Source organism: Leptopilina heterotoma, unplaced genomic scaffold (assembly GCF_015476425.1).
Source record: "Leptopilina heterotoma isolate Lh14 unplaced genomic scaffold, ASM1547642v1 Lhet_7, whole genome shotgun sequence".
Classification (NCBI taxonomy): Eukaryota; Metazoa; Arthropoda; class Insecta; order Hymenoptera; family Figitidae; genus Leptopilina; species Leptopilina heterotoma.
In genome coordinates this window covers 1,508,491-1,530,311 of record NW_025111161.1, presented here as the reverse complement: position 1 = coordinate 1,530,311, position 21,821 = coordinate 1,508,491, and the positions used below count along the sequence as shown (strand labels likewise).

General features: G+C 28.8%; 1 protein-coding gene across 7 annotated transcripts in view; it reads right to left on the bottom strand.

Moving 5' to 3' along the window:
* Positions 1–334: 334 nt before the first annotated feature.
* The window catches only part of LOC122510533 (protein prickle-like), a 45,524-nt gene continuing 24,037 nt past the window's right edge, over positions 335–21,821 (bottom strand). For 3 of the 7 annotated variants that reach the window (XM_043625276.1, XM_043625275.1, XM_043625273.1), the window contains 6 exons: positions 4,593–4,917; positions 3,790–4,326; positions 3,258–3,577; positions 2,853–3,167; positions 2,362–2,744; positions 335–1,632 (listed from right to left, as the gene is read on the bottom strand). In XM_043625276.1, coding sequence (XP_043481211.1) covers positions 1,397–1,632; positions 2,362–2,744; positions 2,853–3,167; positions 3,258–3,577; positions 3,790–4,326; positions 4,593–4,814 — 2,013 coding nt within the window. In that variant the 5' untranslated portion in view covers positions 4,815–4,917 and the 3' untranslated portion in view covers positions 335–1,396. Of the gene's footprint in view, positions 1,633–2,361; positions 2,745–2,852; positions 3,168–3,257; positions 3,578–3,789; positions 4,327–4,592; positions 4,918–9,410; positions 9,873–21,171; positions 21,192–21,821 lie in introns of those variants that run through there. The other 4 variants (XM_043625270.1, XM_043625272.1, XM_043625271.1 and 1 more) reach the window with 3 other exon arrangements.

Sequence of the window (21,821 nt, the reverse complement as noted above, 5' to 3'; positions counted from 1 at the left end):
TAAGTTGTACTTACGTAATACAAGTAATGAAAAATTTTTTTGAATAATTGTTTATATAAATTAATAACAAACACATAAAAAATAATCTAAGTTTTCTAAATAGCAACAATAAGTATAAATAAATGACACATGTTTGTAAGGGTTTTCGAGGCCGCTGATTACAAATATGATATCAAATTTGAATTTTAACTGTCGACAGTTGTCAAAGAAACTTTCAACTTTTCTAAATAATAAAAAATTATCATCATCGTTATTTTAATTTGTATAATAACAAAAAAATCAGTTTTTTCGTATTTTTACTCTTGTTTCTTTTAACTTTAAAAAAATTTTTAAAAAACTTCTAATCAACTTATGACTTTTTGGTTTTCACCATCTTAAAGAGCGTTTCAAACTCTATCCGAATCAATAAAAAAGTAAAAAATGATTTTTTGACACGTAAGGTCCCTTTTCATAGACCAGGTCACATATAAGTAATAAAAGAAAGCAAAATATTTTTACAAATATAAAAACTTTCAATTGCAAATTGTAAGTCACTGACCACATTCAGACTTTAAGACACTATTTACATGAATGATAATTTTTATTAGTATGAAAGTGATATGTACAATCTTACATATATTACAAATGATTTTAAATTCGACATAATACAGTCTAATTTTTATAATTGGCACCATCCGAAGAAAAAAGTAATTTTCCCTAATTGATAAGTTTTGTTTAAGTCTGTAAGTTGAGCCATGTAGTTATTTAGGAACATTTAAGAATTTATCAAATAAGTTCATAAATTTAAAAGAATTTAATGTTTATGTTAGAAGTAAGATAACAAGAGACTCCAGAGTGAGATTTATACTCTCATATTTTTTAAGAAGTTGTTTGTTTTGAATGAAAGATTGTTTAATTTTGCATTTAATGCTTTTAGAGTTCCCAATCATTTATCAATCATAGCTCAGTCATAGCTTTCATTTGTTGTTAAAATTTGTAAATTTTGTACACTTTTAGCTTTTGAAAAAACTACCATTATTCTTAGAAAGCTTTACGACGTTTGATGATTACCAGAATAACGTAATGAAACAGTTTTTTATCGCACAAACCTATTGTGAAGCAATAAATTTATCGACAAAAGATTAGGTACTCAAAGGGTTTTTGTAGACAGAAATAAATAAACTTTTAATTCAGAAGTGTTTTTCTTAAAAGCTTATGAGAATACGAATTCATCACTCAATGAGATTGTGAACTTTAATGAAATAGCGATTTTTGCAATATAATAAAGTACAAATTGTGAAATTGGAGATTTCAGAACATTTCTGAAATTGGACTTTCTGAAACTGTTAATCCTGTGTGTAATGGCGAGGCACCCAGGATGTAAAATAATAGAAATAAAAGATAAATGTATTTTTCATTAAGATAAGACACATTTTTCGGTGTCCTTTTGACTATGACAAGAAGTATCAGTAGACGGTGCTCGACGTCGAGCACAAGCAACAGTATCATTTGGCACATAAGAAATCCTCACGCCACCATAGGCACGTCTTGGTGGCAAAGTATAAGCTGATGCTTCATCGGAACTGCTCGATGTACTGCAAGTCGAACAACAACTCTCTTCATCCTCAGCTTTCACCCTCGATGTAATTTCCGCTGAAAATGGATAATTTGTAAGTTTCTTTGAATATACAACCCTGTCGAAAATGTGACCAACAATAGAAGGTCTAATAAGTGTTTATGAAACACTGAAACGTTCCAATATACACGCATCAAACACATTTATTGTGTTCTTAAACACGAAATTCACATCGAATACACATTTTATAACACATTATTTAAACGCACTTTGTTTCAATTTTTCAACAGGGAAGAGTTTGACAAGAAGTAAAATAATTGTAACTTTTAATAGTAATTTAACCCTCTGCCTACGCTGACTTATTCGTGCTGTAACAGGAAAATAATTCTGACAACTCTCAATCTCACCGAATATGGGTGCGAACAAAATATGGAGCCTTATAAGGGCCTTCTTTGGTAAATTCTCCAAACCTACAGTCACTAATGACTCTAATTCCGAAGAACTGCTCGCTCGCCAAAAAGATATAATTAGAGAGGACCCCATTCCACCCAACACGTATGAATAACACAAATTAATGATGACGACCCTTATAATAAACCTTTCTCAAAATTAGAATTCTACATCGCTTTTTCTAGAAGCAATAAAAATTTTGCACCTAGCCTAGATCGCATTTTATACTAGGTGATTAAAAACCTATAAGTAAATATTTTTGTTAATTTTAATTAAGAAACTTTTTAGATAACCATATAGAACCAAGTACTTAAATCGTGCGCGTATTCTATAAGTAAAAAGTTCTTCGAACTTACTCCAAGATGGTCCATCAACTTCTTCAGGTGGTAAACTTTTTGACCGAGACGCATTCAATTTCGACTTTAGAGGTGAAAATTGTTGTATACGTTCTTCAGCCGAAAGGGGCGACGTTGGACTTGCAGTATTGTCATCACCCTGAAATCGAACTCTGCGTAAAGTTGGCGTTGATACATCGGGACTAAGAACATTATTCGTTGTACTGCTCGTAGTTTGTGCACTTGGTGACCCAGATGCTGTTGACGCTACGCCTGATAATTCGGTTATTGCTAAAGTTGTTAGAGACATTGGCGGTGGAGGAAGTTCTGACATACTTGACGTATGAGATGGAGGACAACTTTGAGCACATTGAAGAGGTTCTCGATCTGCCTCTTGACTCAGTCTGAAATATATTGATGGAAATAAGTAATGAAAACAAATGTATTCTAAAAATTAAATATAAACTGCAAAAATATGCTAACAGAAGTATTTATATTTTATAGTCACTAACCTTTCTGTATCATTAGATATGTCTTCGGAATGAGTTACTCGTTCCTGAACTAGCTTCTCAAGGTTTCTGTTAAGAAGCACCCTGTCAAGTCCTCCGAATCTAGAACTTCCACTCGGAAGGTCTTCATTCAGAATTTCGGCAGTGGTAGTTCCATGAGTCGGAGTAGTAGCTAAGGAAGCAGCAACACGCTGACGAGGTTGCTTTCGGATCAACCGAGGAGAATTCCTAGGCGAACCGAGAGTATGCCTGGAGTTTGGAGGTGGTGGTGGACTCGAGGATCCTTCACTTGAAGGTTGGGGTTGCCTTCTAGGTATCCTGAAAAGAATTAAGCATTTATAAACCGTCTAATTTGGGGAAGATACAATGGAATGAGAATCATGACTAGAGAGTGAATTCTAAGCTTACCTTAGGTAGATAGGAGGTGGTGGAGGCGGAGGTCCAGCAGATGAATCGCTTGGTGTTGGCGGTTCTCCTTTGCTGCAGGCAATGCTACAGTAGATTGATCCACGTCGAGGTAAAAACGGTCTTCCTAAAAGTGACGTTCGACAAGTAGCGCAACAAAAGCAACTCTCCGTCGCGTGCCAGTGCTGACCCTCGTGAGACATTTGTCCCTGATCGACTCCAATTGGCTCACCGCAACTGTCACAATATTCAGCAAAAGAAGCATCGAAACAATGCAGACAGTAGGGTCTGCCTTCTCTCATCACATATCTCTGCCCTCCAAGCTAGAAAAATAAATCGTAACATGAAATTATTTTTCGTCTGAATGGTACCAAATTTATCCTTGTCGACTATTAATTAGAAGATCACAAATCTGGCGCAAAAATCTCAAGATAAAAAAACATAAAAAAACCGCGTATCTCCGAATTCGCGTAAAACGGGGTAGCGTAATTCGGGGTATTACTATATTGATTATATTAGTAGCATAGCAACTTACTTGTCGATCGCATTCTAGACAAGCAAAGTGCCTCATGTGCCAGGCTCTGCCTTCAGCTTCAGTGCACTCATCGGCAAGAATAATTTCATCGCAAGCACAACATCTTGGTTTAAGGGTCTCTGCATGATGGCGGCCGCAATACAGTCTTCCGTCTCTCCAGAAATAAATGAGATCAACCAGAAGTTGTCTGCAAACACAGCAGACAAAACAAGCCGGATGCCAGAGAGCAGTGGGTCCTGCTCTATTCGCAGCGACAACCATTTCTCCGGAAGCAATGGTCCTACCGCATTCTCGGCATCCGCTTCCATGAGCTCGCTCCACTTGGCCAGCTTGACCACGTCCAAGAGCTTCTCGTTTTCTTTGTCCTGCAAAGACTCTAAGTTCTCGTTTTTCTTCTTCACTCAAACCACTGCAATATCTAGCTTCGTTATCGTGAGGTGGTAATTGCTGCAACAACTGCCTCACTCTTTCTCTTTCGCCAGCACTTCCAACGTAAGGAATTCTATCTTCAGGTAGTCCACTGAAGAATAAATGAACCTAGAAAATTAAAGAGTTATTGGTAGATAATCGAGCAGAGAAAAAGTATTTCTCCTATCAGATGATTCTTGTCCAAAGGAGTGACGAAAACTGCAGGAGCTGTGGTTTTCGTGAAATCTGAATTTAAATGATTTTGCGCATGATTAATATTGTAATAGGAAATTGTCTTTGGTCTGAATGTTATAAAACATATCCTTGTCAGCTATATCTATTAATTAGAAGATTGGGGTGAAGTTTGTAATGGCATTCCAGTAATTATTACTCACTTGATCGGGTCTTAGACCCGGAGGTACCCAGGTATATTCCTCGAGAGCGCAACCGCTGTCATCATCACTTTGAGAATGTCTTTGATGATGATGATGCTGAACAAGAGGATCTGGCAAAAGAGGTGCATCTTGGGGAGGTTGGACTGGAACTTTGAATGGTTCCTGATGAGAGTTAGTGATGGCTACAGCTCCAATGCTCTGAAATGTCATTGCCATTGCCATTCGCGAACCTGGAACCAGTCCTATACTTGGCAGTACTTCCAATTCTCCAGACGCTACCTGATGGTGACCTTCTCTTGGACACTTGCAGCTCTTGCAAACTTTTCTGTAAAAAACGACGTGGGTAAGTCTTTTGTTCAATTATTTAGAACTTATGTTTTAATTTCTTTATTACTCGAATTTTGTTTTAAATTTATCATATATTTTAAAATTAATAAAATATTAAAAATAATCTGAAATTTAAGAGATCATCATTGTTACAATAATCAAACTTTATTGTATTGATCTTATTTTTAATTAACTGAAAAAATGCTTTTGGAAATGCATTAAGTTTAATATCAGGTCTTTAGAAACTTTCACATATGACGTATTGCTGTACCAAAAATTCCATCGCATGCATTTTAATCATACGATGTTGCAAAAAATGCCATTCAGCATGTAAGTTAAAATCCTGAAAATAATTTACTAAGTTAACAAAAAAATTTTATTGTGTTGCATCATCGGTAGAAATTACTATCTAATTAGAAACATCTTTTTAGAGATTATACAAAACAGATTAATGCAAATAGCAAAACTGTTTAACAAAATTAATTAGGACCCTGAACACTATAATAACAATACTTAAAAATCTATTTTCTATCAAATCTGTTCTAAAAAAAAGTAAAAAGTACTCCCTTGATGTATTAAAATATTAGCTACTGATGAAGTGTACCTTTTAAGCTCCTTCTCAAGTCTACATGAATTTTACAATGTAACTTATACAACTAACCAACTGTATACATGTAGTAACATGCTGTATCGAGTGAGTGAAAAATTTTGCCATGAATCGAAAATAAATGACTTCCAATCCAAATATTTGCGATTCTTTTAAAGACGGTCCACGTTATCTCTTAAGATATAAAAGTTGTTTATTTGAGAATAATTTATGCATCTGAATAAAATGTTAAATAGCGGTTTTAAATTTTTGTCCTTAAACATGACGAGTCTTATAGAGAACAAGTAAACGAAGATGGACGTAAACTACATTTAAAGTTGATGTCATAAAATTGTGGTAGTCATAAATGTGAGCGATAATTGCTTATATCTTTCTTGCCAATTAAATTTCACTCACATTATTCTTAATTTCAGTTGATAAATTTAAAAAAAATTTATATATAAAGTTTATAAAAGGGTGATAGCCATATCACCTTTTTTTCCTTAATTGTCTAGACGCTGTGAAAAAAATAAGACCTTCGAATATTTTTGTACAAAAACACTATAATAACCAGATATGCGGTAAAGGATTTGTAAGTTAAGAATTTTACGAGAAGTGATCTGGGAAAACACATAATTAAAACTTCTGTAAATTAATTAAATTTAAAAATTTTTGAAAATACTAATTTGAATCAGTAGACGACATATCCTGCGAAAGAAGATTACTGACAAATGTAGAAACCGCACCGAGTTAATCAATTGAGTAATTCAGCAAAATTTTCTTCTATTTAAATAGAAAATTTTGAGGAGTTTTTGGGGATTAGTTCGCGGAATTTTTGCAATTACCGGTAATCATTTTCACTAATTCAAATTGTGACATGTGTTCTAATTAATAACGACACTTGCTATAGTAGGGGAGAGTTGGATATAGTGAAACACCTGCCACACAATGCCAGATATTTCAAGATATCTTACGGACCTTGTATAGTCTGTAGAATGTCTTGAACAATCCGTATTACCTGTTGTTTTCTTAATGTTTTAAAATTCTTTTTTCACATTTCAAAAAATGATTGGTAACTCAAAATTAAATACCAAATATTCAAAACTTTGGTTCTCTTTTAAGAAGAAATGCCAAATTTTCCATTTAAATTCTATAATTTTAGATTTCAAAAGTTATTAAAACAGATAAAATATTTTATTTCCAATGTACAAAACAGTTTATGATACTTTTTTGTAGGTACCTATGCCTAAACCTGCTTTTTAAGGTGGTTCTGACTAAGTTAGGCGCTAAAAGTCCTTCAAGTGGTCATCTTGATTTTAAAAGTTAACTTATCCATGGTATTCGTGATGTTTTTGATCAAGGTTAGTTACCTGCAGATGATCTACTTTCACCTCAAGATAATTCGATGATAACCATTGATTTTGGCTTATAGTTTTATGAAGATAATATCGATAAGTGCTAGTTACCAATTCGGGGTAGGTCAAAGTTCCAACGAATTCTCTCGAGATTTCAGTGAAATGCCTCTTCTTCCAGTAAAGAAGAGAAGATTGAAAATAGTAAAGGATAAGAAAAGTCGTAAAAAATTAATCGAAGAAATAGAAAATTATATGAGTCGACAAGAAAATACGAAATAATTAATTGAAGCGTAACAAAAGAAGGCCAAAGGAATAAATAAGCTTAGAAGAATAAATAAAAAGAACAGTCTATTACAAGTACAAGCGTTAGCTACTTCTCAAAATTGTAGGCAAGCATCAATAACAAACAACCAAATAAAAAATTTATGACAAATGTCTGAACAGCTATTTCTTAATTTCCCTAATTAACATAATTTGAATTCATGAAATGTCTACTTTAAATATCTATCAAAGTATATATGCCGTATCCGACATATAGATTGCTCAATCACTATTTTTTGATTTTATGTTAATTATATATACATCTACGTTTCTAAACAATTATCGGAGAAAACCCTTATATTAAGATGGGAGCGATTCAGCTAGTCAAAAGTGAAAATAAACTTTACACAAGTTTAACGTTTCGATGATCGTGTGTATCACCCTCATCAGAATATTCATTATGATGTCAAGCTAAAATTATAAAACAAAAACTTTTTGACCAATTTATTGTGTGAAAATATGAAATTAAATATTAATTATCAAAAATTAGGGTCAATTTTTAAAATTTTTTAATAAATAAAATTCACCATTGGAAAGAGCATGAAAAAACCTTCCAGAAATATATTGGACGGAATTTTTCTCATTGTATGTATGTGCAGAAAAAATTGAAAAAGTCGACGGTGTTTAGCAAAATTGGTAAAATTGACCCCCGCCCCCCTCTACCTTCTCCAAATTTTCGAAAAAGTCAAAAATATTTTTAGGTCACATTTCTACTTGATAGAACAATAAAAATTCGCCGAGTTTCAATTTTTTTTATCAAGAAGATGAAATTTTAACTTGGGACATTTCACGTAAAATGCCTCATATGAGGCATTCCATGTGAAGTGACCCAGATAAAAAATTTGATTTCCTTTGATCAGGTTTAAAGTTGGTAAGAATCTTAGTCCTAATTAGTACAAATTTGAAAATTAAAAATTTATTGACTTATTTAAACAATAAAGTGTTAATAGGGTCAAAGTTTTAACTTTTCTATTTATATGGTAAATTTAAAAAATACATAATTTCTATAAAACGAAAAAATGTTTATATTATATAGATTTTATAGCGATTTTTACGCACTTTTAAATGGTATAAACGATTTTTAAAAGAATTCAATATTTTACCTTAAAAAACGATAATTAAAAATAAAAAAAAGTTTTTTGAAACAATGGCAAGAAATTTTGTTAAACCAAACATGTTCTTAGAGATTTTTAGGTTTGCTGATTTTAAATTCGAGTTGAGATTTTTAAAATTCAAAATGGATCCACTATGGCAAACCAAGTTTTTTAATTCATTTTAGCTTGAAACTTATTACATGGGGGTTTTTGGGGTTTCTTGTCCCACTTTTTGACCTTCACATTTTTTTTAGGAAAAAAAACTTAACTTTTTAAAACTTAACTTTTTGATAAAATAAAATATTTAAAATGTCGTTTATCTTATAAACTCTTTTTCGTTTAGTTTTATAGAAATTATGTATTTTTTAAATTTATACCTTGTAAATAGAAAAGTTTAAACTTTGACCTCTCTAAACCTTAGAATTGTTTAAATAAATCAATATTTAAGTTTCAAAATTCGTACTGATTAGGATTGAGATTTATGACAACTTTAAATTAAAACTTATTTTTGAATTGTAATTATTATTACTCTTAAGCGGATATCAAAGTCGATGCAAGTTTTACTCAGAAGCAGAGACTTTGACATCCTAAGTAATTAGTTAAAATTAATATCATTGTTTTAAAAAAAATTGTGGAAGATTCTGCAGCATGACACAGGACACGGTATATGTGCGCATATTTTGCTACAGGGGAGACTGCCTTAAAGAGGATAAGAAAAATTTTAATGTCCCATTTAGCATAAAACATTCTGTCAATTAAGAAGTTATAACCAAAAGAGTGATTGTCATAAACTCAAGTTTGCAGGGTAATTTTTAAAGAAATGAACTTATAGGGAATAGTATGGTGACCACGGTCATTCATAATATTTAATAAACTATTTTACTTATATGATAATAGAAATTTGTTTTTTTATGACGATCGTTTCTTTATATATAAATTTAAAATTAAGTGCACCAATGTTAAAGATTAACTAAGTTTAAAATATAATAATTCCTTCTTTATAGAATTGTACCAACTTTTACATGTCCCTCAATTGGAATATGAACCAAATAGTAAAAATACTGTAAAAGATATATATACAAATAAAGGCAATATTTAAAAATTGTTTTTATTGACAAAAGAAATGAGAACTTACGCCAAATTAGAACCATATTCAGCTCTTAGAAGATTATCAAGATTGCGCTCTGTGATTTGAAGAGGTTCCTTACTTTCTTCCAAGTTAAAATTTCGATCGAGGCACGGATTTACGGCATCATTTCTTATAAGAAACTCCACACATTTTTCAGTAGGACTAGCCTTTGGAGTTGACAACGCAGGACAACCGTTACCGTTTTCACTTCTCCCTCTCAAAAAACTATCCAAATAATGTTCATCATTTGTAGGCAAATCATAAATAGCTGATTTCCAAGGTGAATTGACGGATTCGTTATTATCCTCATCCGAATGGCCTTGCAAGCATGTGGCATACTTTCGTGAGTAAAGTTTTCTCAAATAAGCTTCCTGGTGACTTCGAGTGGTCCAACAGCCACCCTGCCACCATCTTCTGGACCCAAAGACTGCCGTGTTTCTTCTCTTGGCAATGCTGCTCATGATCTAACTAATTTTTATCTTTCCAGATTCCCGCGAGATGCATAATAGAATCTTATAAAATCTCAATATTTTATAAAATCATATTATTTTAAAGAGTATTAAATTCAAATTTCTTGAAATTTGGTTTTGTTTCTATTAGAAATTTAAGAATTGTTTTCGATTGAAAAGCAGGAGACGGTTTATGTCATTGCATCGATTTTGGATCTTACAAATTTTTAAACACCTGATTTTTGTGAAATGCAATTTAAAAAAAATGCAATTAAAATTTTAGAATATTTTTAAAGCTGCGTAAGAACATTTTTAACATATATGTGGGTTTTGAATGGAAATTTATTTCAGTGCCCTCTAAGTTGAAAAATGCTCTTAGTGCGTGTAAAGTAATTCTACGGAAATTTTTGTAGAATAATTCCGTAAAAATATCTCACTTGGAAAAAGAATAGTAAAGTGACCAAAATACCATGATAATTAAATAAATAGTTGGCATGTTTCTTTAAAAGTTCCGCTTACAACTTAACTTAAGTTTAACTTAAGTTCCCCTTATTTTCCCTGTTTCAATTTCTATTGCAAATCACTTGTTGATCCCATGCGAAATCATTTGGTTCTGTTAGGAGAATAATCTACACAATCGGTGCTGAATCATGGATCACATATGATAAATTATTTCATTCTGTCTTAATGTTTCCCATATTTTAAGGAGAACAGGTTTTGAGTCTAAAACAGTTAGATTATTTGGAGAAAGTGCATCAATCTTTCTTCGAGAAACTTTTATGGCTTCCTGTTTGTTTACTGGGTTACGCGGTTAGTTTGGAGACTATTGTACCCTATGTGTATCTCATTAAGACCATAAAAATGCTATGTAGGGGTTAAATAAAGTCATGGACGTGAAATTTTCCAAGCTTTGTTTTTTAAGGACTGAAAATGTTAGCACTAAAAATAAAAACTAGAAAGCAAAATAAATAGTTTCCCCAGATTCGGTAGGCTTTGAAGTTTATAACTCAGTAGACATAAAAAAAAGTTTTGGTGATAGTGAATTAGTTAGAATTAGAATTAGAACCGATAGTGAATTAGTCCTTACATACCCAAACATCACTTATATTTTAAAAATTGTTAAAAAAACATGAATTAATGCATGTTTTTATTTGCAAATAAAAATTCTACTCATATGCTTTTTTGAATTCTTAATAAACGACTAAATTTTTCAACTGATTTTTTTTAAATAAAAAAACAGTGAAGTAAACGATCACTTCGAGCTGAAGTAAAACAAAAAGAAGAGTAATTCCTTTTACGTTTTAACAACCCAGCTGTCCTCCTCAGACACAAGAAAAAATTTTTAGAGGGTTTAAATACATGTCTACAGTGGGCAGTTGTTCCGAAAAGGAACTTCATAATCGAAAGCAGTACGATTAGACACTTCTTTTTTAGTTATTATGTTATCAGTCGGATCATGCAAAACTTCTCTTGTATTCACGTTGTGCAAAAAAAAAATAAGTAATAAAAATAAAATAAATATGTATAATCTCAGCGAAAATTTTTAAAAGTTTCAAAATCACTATCAGACCAAATTTTATTATTCTACCCTTTATAAATATTTTAATTGATGTTAAATGTTATCTCATGCAATGTCACCTAACTATTACTGTTTTACACTATCAGAACAATTATTTATCACCGACAAGTTGCCCGCTTAAACTGCCATTTTCATACAAGTGTTATATAACTGTTATATGTCACGTAATTTATTTCCACTGGGTTAACTCCGTCTGTTAAATTATTAGTGGAAAGTATAAATGAGTGCGACAAATTGATCCTAGGATGGTATGGCTGCACCTGATTCTAAAAGAACGCGGAACCGTATACTTATGAACATATGTACACATAAAACGTCCAAGTATTTCAGCTAACCAGTTGTATTCCCGATCATTAATCTCTTTCTCCCCGTTTATCTCGTTTTCATTTTTCTAACAATTTATATAATCTTTTTACAACTTTTCAATACACTATAAAGAATTACAGAACATTAATTTATCTCGGTTTTCAAATTAAAATTATAATTAATTTTTTTTTTGTAAAGATTATCCTCATCGGTTTCTTCTTATAAATCTTCCCTGGTCTCAATATTATTGGAACATACATAATCTAATGAAACATTTTTTTTTTTGTTTTAGCCCCTTAGGCCCTAATTTCGAGTCTTCGATTTAAATTTGCATTATAATTCATCGTTAGTCCGGACACTTTTACAACAAATTAACGATTTATTATCTCGACTGCTAAAACTGTAATTAGAATTCAAGGGTCTGAATTTATTAATTTTTTAATATTCAGGCTTCAGATTTGACTTCAGCGGACCTTAAAAACGATAAGATGTCATGGTAAGAGGATTATTCTTGATATCAACATTTAAAAGTATATAAAATTAAAATAATGTTGATTTGTACAAAAAGGTATTAAAATTCTGTTGCTGTTTCGATTTTGAATTTTTATTACTTTTGTCCTCAATTTGTTGAGTGACGAATAAAAGTGATTGGACATTTGAATAATATTTAAAGGAATGCAAAGTTTTAGTCTCCATCTGCATGTATGACTAGTAGCGGAGTAAAGATTAACGTTTTAATACACACTGCATCTCGAAGTTAAAGACGGCCACTCAGGAAGATAACGTCTCTTCTATATGTCCTGAAGCTGTTATTAAAGACGATCTTTTATTCTACGTCACCGACTTTGCGTTCCTATCCTCTGTGCGAACGTGTAGGTATAAAACAAGCCTAAGGTGTTAGTCCTCTTACTTTCTCTTCTGCTACCATTTATTCTGCTTTTTAAAGCACATATACGTAGGTACCTATTTTTAAAATTCAAAAACTCAAAACAAGAGTTGTTAACATATTCTGGACTTTAGAATATGTTTACAACTCTTGTTTTGAGTTTACAAAAATAAGTGAATTTTTATTTCGCACGGCAGTAATATGATTGCCTCTTCCCAATGCTAAACTAAGAGATAATAAACATTTATTTAAATGCAATGTGTAAATCAATTACCGCTCTAATGTGCCTTGGAAATTATCTTCATAATCCGGGACCCAATCCAACATTTTCAACAATCAAAGTCATTTTCAGTCCTTATTTTATAAAAAACCTACGACTATTGTTAATTGAATAAAGTAGAATTTATCATATAGAAAATTAGTGTCTGGAATTTTAAAAAAGCGAGGAAGTATAATCAGCTTAAATCTATTGAAAACTTGTATTCTTTGAAGACTGGGCACTTCATCGAGCACTTCATACCTTCGCACAAGGCACAAGGAAACAGTTGGTAAGAAGACTTGTGAACGATAACATCTTGCCTCAAGCTCACAACTGATCATATCCCTGACTTGTGGGAAGTATTCGATTTAATTTCATAGAGAAATTATTATCAGAATAAAGGTGCACCGTTTATCTCACGTAAAAGCAATTAACTAAATTATACATTTTCGTATATATGAGAGTAAAACTTGAACAATAAGGTAAGTATAAAAATACTCAAGTTTGCCTCGTTTCTTCCTTTACCCGCATCAAAATTAGGAAACAATATAGCCAAACTAATAATTTCTATAATTTAAGTTACAATATAAGTCTTTTGACTTATATTGTAACTTAAATTATAGAAATTGACCAAAAATTTAAAAAACCAAGCGAAATTACCATGTAATAGTTATATTAAAACTTTAACAGATTTGAAAAAAGGGAAGGAAATGAAAAGTGATAAAATTTGACGCAAAACCAACAATCGGCGAATAAAAATGAAGGGCACATTTAGTATTAGTTATTTTAAAGGACACAATGGTTCATTTGTTGATGGTTGAAAGTCTATTCCGCATTTCCAACGATTCCAGGCGGTTCCAGAATCCTTCTGAACACAAGTCTGTCATTAGAGACAATTACAAGCCATCGCAATCTTTTTACTTTGCCGACCCTACTGACTAAAGTGGAAGATTTCACGAAAACAATTAAACTTGGTTTCGACATTTCGACATGTTCACGATCAGTAAACATTGCCGCCTAATTGCCTTTTTTTGTCATAAATAAACTGTTAAAATTTTTCATTTTACCTATAAATATTTTTTGTATATTTAAAATTAAAAATAAAATGTTTCTGACAAAGTAAACAAGGACGGTTTTTTCAAATGTCAGAAAAGTAAAGAGTTTAACATTATTGAAAAAAGTTCTTTACTTGGATCTAATATTAAAATAAAATTAAAAAAAAAAAAAAAAAAAAAAAAAAAAAAAATTAGAAATTATTTTATAATTCAGAAACGGTTTAATTGGGTTCGAAATCAACAAGAAACTACCGAGTATCAAGTTTCAGTCAGTTTTAAATTAAATTTTAACTATGGTCAGGTTTTTGAGAAAATGACCCACAGTGAGATGGCAGAAACAAATAAAAGGAGCTGGAACTATATTGGAAAATATAGTATTTAATTAATAATCGAAGCAGTTGTGAATAGAAAACTGATTTTAAGACTTAAAAATTAAAATTGTCTTAATTTTATTTTAAGCCCAAAAAAGAAAAAAACACATTTGAGCTGTATGTACTTTAAGACTTTGGTTTTACAGTGAAAAATAAAACGTGTGCATGTAAAACAAATCGACTGCTTGTATTTCATCGCAGCGAACGAAATATTTGTCAGCGATGTTCTTAAGTTTTACAGCAAAGATTGCTAGTTGTTGCTTATTTTAATTTCATTACTCCGACAAAAAAACTTGGAATGCCTTTGCTGACAATCATCTATAGAGATTAAAGTCCTTATTACTTACTACTTCCTAGCTTAGTACGATGTACCTTATTATACTTGCATTAAACATATACGTAATATTAATATCAAACCGTATATAATATACGAATATAAATAAAAATATATGATTAGTTATTATAATTAATTATTTATGAAAGTGCATGTTCCGTTTACAATAAAAATAAATAAATTCCTAATAAAATTATTAGTAATGAAAAAAAATAATGGAAAGAATTCCTGTAAAAAAGTAAGTCTTATTTTAAGCCTGATTTTGACTAAAATAATTTACATTAGTTCAAATATTGACTAAATTTCTGATTTTTTTCTGATTAAATTTCCGATATTAGAAAATTGATTTTAAGACCTATAATCGTTTTATTTTTATTTTAAGCCCAAAAATGAGTTGAATTTTAAAAAAAACACACGTTTGAGCTATAATAACTTTAATAATTTTATTAATTTTGCGAAGAATTTTACTATTTTTAAAAAGAATTGAATTGTTTACAAGAATTTATTCGAAGTTTAGAAAAGAATTGAATTCTTTCGAAAAATTTTATTAAAACTTAGAAAAAAGTTAATTGAATCCTTTTGTGAAATTTTATTAAAATTGTAGGTATTGAAAATAATTGAATTCTTCCCAAGAACGTTATTATTTATGAAAATAATTGAAATTTTGTGAAGAATTTAATCACAATTTTTGAATATTTTTGTGTATTTAAAAATCTGAACAATTAGTTTTTAAATTCTAGAAAAAAATTTAATTTTCCAAGAATTTTATTAATTAATTGACATAATTCAATTTTTATAAACAAATTGTATCATTTTTTTAATTTTTATAGAATATAATTTAATATTTTACAGGAAATTTCTTAAAAATTTTGAAAATAATTGAATTTTTAAAATAAATTTTACAGACTATTTTAGAAATAATTGAAATTTTTTAAATTTTAAAGAAGATATTTGAGTATTTTTCAAGAAATTTATTAAACATTATGAAAATTAAGAAATTTTGCAGAAAAAAAGATTTTAAATAACCAGAAGGAAACGAGTAGAAAGAAATTATAAAATAATTGAAAATAATTGAATGTTTGCAATTATTATTTTACTTTAATATTTAAAAAAAATAATTGAATTATTATGATGGATTTATTTAAAATTTAGAAAATAATTGAATTCTTTCATAAAAGTTTTATTAAAATTGTCTTGAAAATAATTCAATTCCTGTGAAGAATTGTACTATTTATAAAAATAATTGAATTTTTCCGAAGAATGTTATTATTTATAAAAATAAATATTTTCAATTTTAAAATTAATGTCATGAAAATCATTGAATCTTGCGAAGAATTTTACAATTTTTAAAAATAATTGAATTGTTTCCAAGATTTTATTAGAAGTTTAGAAAATAATTGAATTCTTTCGAAAAATGTTATTAAAAACTAGAAAAAATTTAATTGAATCCTTTTGTAAAATTTTATTAAAATTGTATTGAAAATAATTGAATTCTTCCGAAGAATGTTATTATTTATGAAAGTAATTGAAATGTTGACAAGAGTTTAATCACAATTTTTTAATATGATTGAGTTCTTTAAAAAAAAATTGTTTTTAAAATTCTGAAAAATTATTTTTTGAATTCTTTAAAAAAAATTTTTAAATTCTATAACGAAATTTAATTTTTCAAAAATGTTATTAATAAATTGACGTAATTAAATTTTTAAAAACAAATTGTATCATTTTCTAATTTTTATCGAAAATAATTTAATATTTTACAAGAAATTTCTTTAAAATTTTGAAAATAATTGAATTTTTAAAATAAATTTTACAGATAATTTTAGAAATAATTCAATTTTTGAGATTAAGGTCATGTTATTCAGTGGTCACGTGCTCCATGTACTTTACTATGGGAACACGTGACCACTGAATAACATGACCTTAAATCACTTTTAGAGTTAATTTAATTATTTTTTAATTTTTAAATAATTGAATTTTGGAATTATAATTGTTTCTTAATTTTAAAGAAAATATTTGAACATTTTTCACGAAATTTATTAAACTTTATAAAACTTTATGAAAATTAAAAAATTTTACAGTAAAAAAGATTTTAAATAACAATAAGGAAAGGAGAAGAAAAAAAAATAAAATAATGGAAAATAATTGAATGTTTGCAAAGACTTTACTATTTAAAAAAAATAATTGAATTTTTTCTATGCCATGGATTTATTTAAATTTTAGAAAATAATGGAATTCTTTCATTGAGAATAAAGTTTTATTAAAAGTGTCTTGCAAATAATTCAATTCCTGTGAAGAATTTTACAATTTATAAAGAATAATTTAATTTTTCCGAAGAATGTTATTATTAATGAAAATAACTGAATTCTTGCGAAGAATTATATTAAATTTTTTGAAAATTAACAATAAATATTAATTATGTACTTTATAAGTAAATTTTTTCAATTTCGATTACGAATTTAGAGAATTTAGAGCTGATTTCGGTATTAAAATAGAACCAAATTACGATTTAATACCAAAATTGGTTCTAAATTTGTATACCTTTTCTTTTTATGCCAAATTCCCTATACAGAGATGAAAAAAAGAAATATTTCAAGATTTTAGGGCCGACTATAATGATCGACATCCTGATGAAAAAAAGCACATAACTACTTGAGATGTGTATTTTATAATAATGATTTCAAGTTCTATACACAGACCGTGAAAGCATGATTCAGCGCATCAAAAACTGGAAAATGACTTACCGATTTCAGACAACCAAGAAGAAATAAATTTTCAAGACTAATATTATTTGAATTGAAAATAAAATAAATTCTACTTTAGAAATTTTCTTATTAAAAATTTTATCTCTCGCAAAGCGTTTAACGTCCATTTGATTTACGAGTTGTACATTTCTAAGACTTTGCTCTGCTGAAAAGTATATTGATAGTAATCTCGTCTACTTGAACTTTTGTTAATAGAGAAAATTGCATTCACTTCATTCTCTTCCTGTCTTTACTTTATTTTCGTATTTACATCGTATTTACTCCATCTTCGTAATTTATACAAAAATTTACTAGTTATTGATTATAAAGAAAAAGAAACTTCCCTAGAATAAAAAAATTAGTTATTGTATTTTTTAATTTAAGGATAGTTTCTCGCAGTAAGTTATGTGGAAAGTGATCAAACCAAGTCAAATTTTTATAAAATTGAAAAAAATTAGTAGTTTATTTAGGGATTGTTCAAAAAATACGTAACGCTTTTTTTTGGACAATTTTAACGTTTTTGAACGTATTTTTAAATTAATTTAATTATTAAATTAGTATGATTTAGTAATTGGTAATTATTTAATTAGTAAGTTGAAAAAAATAAGGATATCTTCATTATTTTACGTTACGAGATGATAGTTTATTTTCTATTCTTTTTCTATTCTTTCTCACGGATATAACGAGTTTTCATTTAGAAGCCATTCATTTATTTACTCTATTTCAGAAATTAAAATATTATACATAGTTTTTTTTTCAAAAACAGCTTTAATTATAAAAGTTACTTATATATGGGGCATTCCACGCCAAGTCGGACACCTTTTGACTTTTGCATCTCCGATTTTTTTCAAATATTTTTTTTCTTTTAGTGCTCGTTGAAATGAGCTACCATGATTTTTTTCAAATTTTTTCAATAAGCGGTTTAAGAGATACAGGTTTTTGAAAAATCACGTTTTTTACGTAAATTTTTTTCTGAAATGCTTATAACTCGGACAAAAATTGATCAATTTTGACGTTCGATATATGAAAATTTTTGTTTTTACACGTAGTTTTTGATAAAAATATTAAAAAATTTTTTTTTTAAATTTACCAAAAAAATTTTAAATTTTAAAAATAAAATTTAATTTTTAAGAATGTATGTATCGATCGATTTTTTTCAAAATTTTTTGTGAGAAACTGGTACTAAATTAAGAATTTTTAAGCATAGTCTGATGATGGGCAAACGATGGGATCTATTTGTTTCTGATTTTTCAATTTTTATATTTATAGCTAAAAGTATGAAAAATGAATGAATTATCGTAAGAATGCGATAGAGAAGGACAGACAAAGCTCCTGTCCTCTTCTATCTCATTGTTTTGTTATAAGTTCACGTCTTAAGATTTCATTGTGCGTTGGCCTTTTTCTATTTTACGCGCTGCGTTCATCCGCTACATCTCAAACCTTTAAAATATTTAAACGGTCACGAAATTAAATGTTTTTCTACATATGAATATGCTTTCTCAAAATTACAATAAAGTAATTAATATCCTGAACGTCTTGTAATTCATTTTTCATACTTTTAGCTATAAATATAAAAATTGAAAAATCAGAAACAAATAGATCCCATCGTTTGCCCATCATCAGACTAGGCTTAAAAATTCTTAATTTAGTACCAGTTTCTTACAAAAAATTTTGAAAAAAATCGATCGATACATACATTCTTAAAAATTAAATTTTATTTTTAAAATTTAAAATTTTTTTGGTAAATTTAAAAAAAAATTTTTTTAATATTTTTATCAAAAACTACGTGTAAAAACAAAAATTTTCATATATCGAACGTCAAAATTGATCAATTTTTGTCCGAGTTATAAGCATTTCAGAAAAAAATTTACGTAAAAAACGTGATTTTTCAAAAACCTGTATCTCTTAAACCGCTTAATGAAAAAATTTGAAAAAAATCATGGTAGCTCATTTCAACGAGCACTAAAAGAAAAAAAATATTTGAAAAAAATCGGAGATGCAAAAGTCAAAAGGTGTCCGACTTGGCGTGGAATGCCCCATATATAAAACATGAAGAAATTATAAATATAATTTGGAAATTCATAACAAGAATATCGCACTAAAGTTTCAATAGTTTTTTTTATGTACTTAAAGCTAAATTAGGACTGGATTTCCGAGTACATTCAGCAAGTACTTATAGTAGTTATTTCTGTACTTTTCCGCATAAGGGATACCCCTCGGTTTATTCATAACTACTTACTTTTATATATACTTACACACAACTGCAGTATTCTAGTTGCATCAAAACAAATATCTGGAATCGGATTTTTTTTTTTTTTCTTTTAATTTTTTTCTTTTTTATTTTTGTTCGACCAAATGGATATTTTCCAAAAGATATTTTTAGGTCTTATATAATTTCTTTTATTTCCTCTGATTTTTTAACGATAAATGTAAAAAATATTTTCTGTTTAAAGTGGTAAAATACACGGATTAAATTTTTTAAAAGTATTTCACAATTTGGGGAAAAAATGCGCGATAAAGCGAAATTTTTATATAAGAAATACTAAACAGCGAAAGGAATAACACGAAAACTATAATTATATCACTTTGGTACATTACATCCGTAGGATATTTTTAAATAATTCAATACTTTGAGGGTATACTTTTAAATAATTGAAATTTTTTTTGAATTTTTTTTATAATATAATATAACAGATGCAACAGTTGCGATGTTGCCACGTATTTCTGTGTCACTCATTTCAGAGTAAAAAAAAATTTACGATGTACTTTAATTTTTACATTAATAATACTCTACAACTAAACGGTAAATTTTATAGTATTTCAAATATTATGATTCTTGAGGATTGAATTTCATTTTGCAACTGGCGTAAATTGCAGTTAGAACAGTAAACTTTAGATGACGATATCTTAAAAATTATACGGTAAAATTATCTTAGGCTAAAAAACAAATTTTGCTGCCAAATAATATAATAGTTCGAAGATGTTAAAATATTAATGATATTAAAAAAGATTAGGTTTCTTTTCACTTAAACCGTTCATGCCTCCGGTACATATTTAAAAAATTTGACATTGAACCAATTAACAATAAATTTAGCTTATTTAAATCATGAACGTTACTATTATCTATAAAAAAACTAAAAAATTACATAGTACGATTATAATTATTATAAGCAATAGGTAAAATATTTATAAGAAAATAGCGAAATTTAATTTTTTTAAATTTCCTCGAATTCACTTAAAACTTCTTTGTTTTCGAATATATTTTGGGTTTTCAAGGTCATCATTTTCAATTTTTTAATTCTGACTTCAGATTCGTAATCAGCGACCCCATAAACCCCCGAGTAACAGCTTTTATGTAAATTTGAGCAATTTTGAAAAAAAATGTCCGCCATATTGGATCCGCCATTTTGAATTTTCAAAATTTTGAAAATCGGACTTTAGATTCGTAATCAGGGACCCCAAAAACCCCTGAGTAACAAGTTTCAACAAAATCCAATCGCTGAGTTTCCCGGGGACACGAAAGGATTAAAGATTTTGTTTCCACTTATAAAAACCGTAAACGAATCGATCGATCAAAACGGACGGCCAAACACGAGTAGTTTTTTTTGTTTTTTTTTTTTTGCTGCCTTACTTTCTGAAAATACTTGATTTTTGTTTGTGCAAAATCACAAATAAACTTACAGGTCAATTAAAATTATGTCGGAAAGTATAGTAAACGAGAAAATTATTAAAAATTTTAGAATTGCGCAACAGTTTGACAACCAGTAAAAATTCCATATATACTTACAGCATTACAAGAAAATCTTGATTCACTGCTGGCTAAGTACAGCTCTAACCTCTAAGTATCGCAATTTCGGCATTTTGGCATTTTTTATATATCTGCTTTAAAAATTTTTTTTTAATTTCCATCCATGGATTTATTATTTCAAAAATATTAATAAAAATTTTTGTGGATAGAAAGAGGTAAGAAAAGATAAATTCACACTTTATGTGAACAATAAGTTTCGAAAGTGTTTAATCAGTGTTGGGGTCGTAGTCTTTATGAATAATGTAAGCAGTTGGGTTATATGCGTCTCGCGTTTGAATATACTTAGTGTTTACAAGTTTTAATTGTATGTTAGTGTTAATCCTAAGATGTATGCGCACGTAAATTAAAAATCTGTTACAATTCGTTTATGTTTGGTTATTTAAATTTAACTGTTTTGCTTACATGTTATTAAGAAAGTTTTTGTAATCCTTCGAAATTTATCAATTTTTAATAATGCTTTAAAGCTAATTTTCCTCTATTTATAATTTATACTCATATTTATGATTTATACTCATGTTTATAAATATATTATCCTCTCATCAAATATTCGAATGCACGTGGATCCCGTTTTTTATATGAATATACGATAAGTTGAAGACACTTTTAACGGATTTAAACAAAAATTATTA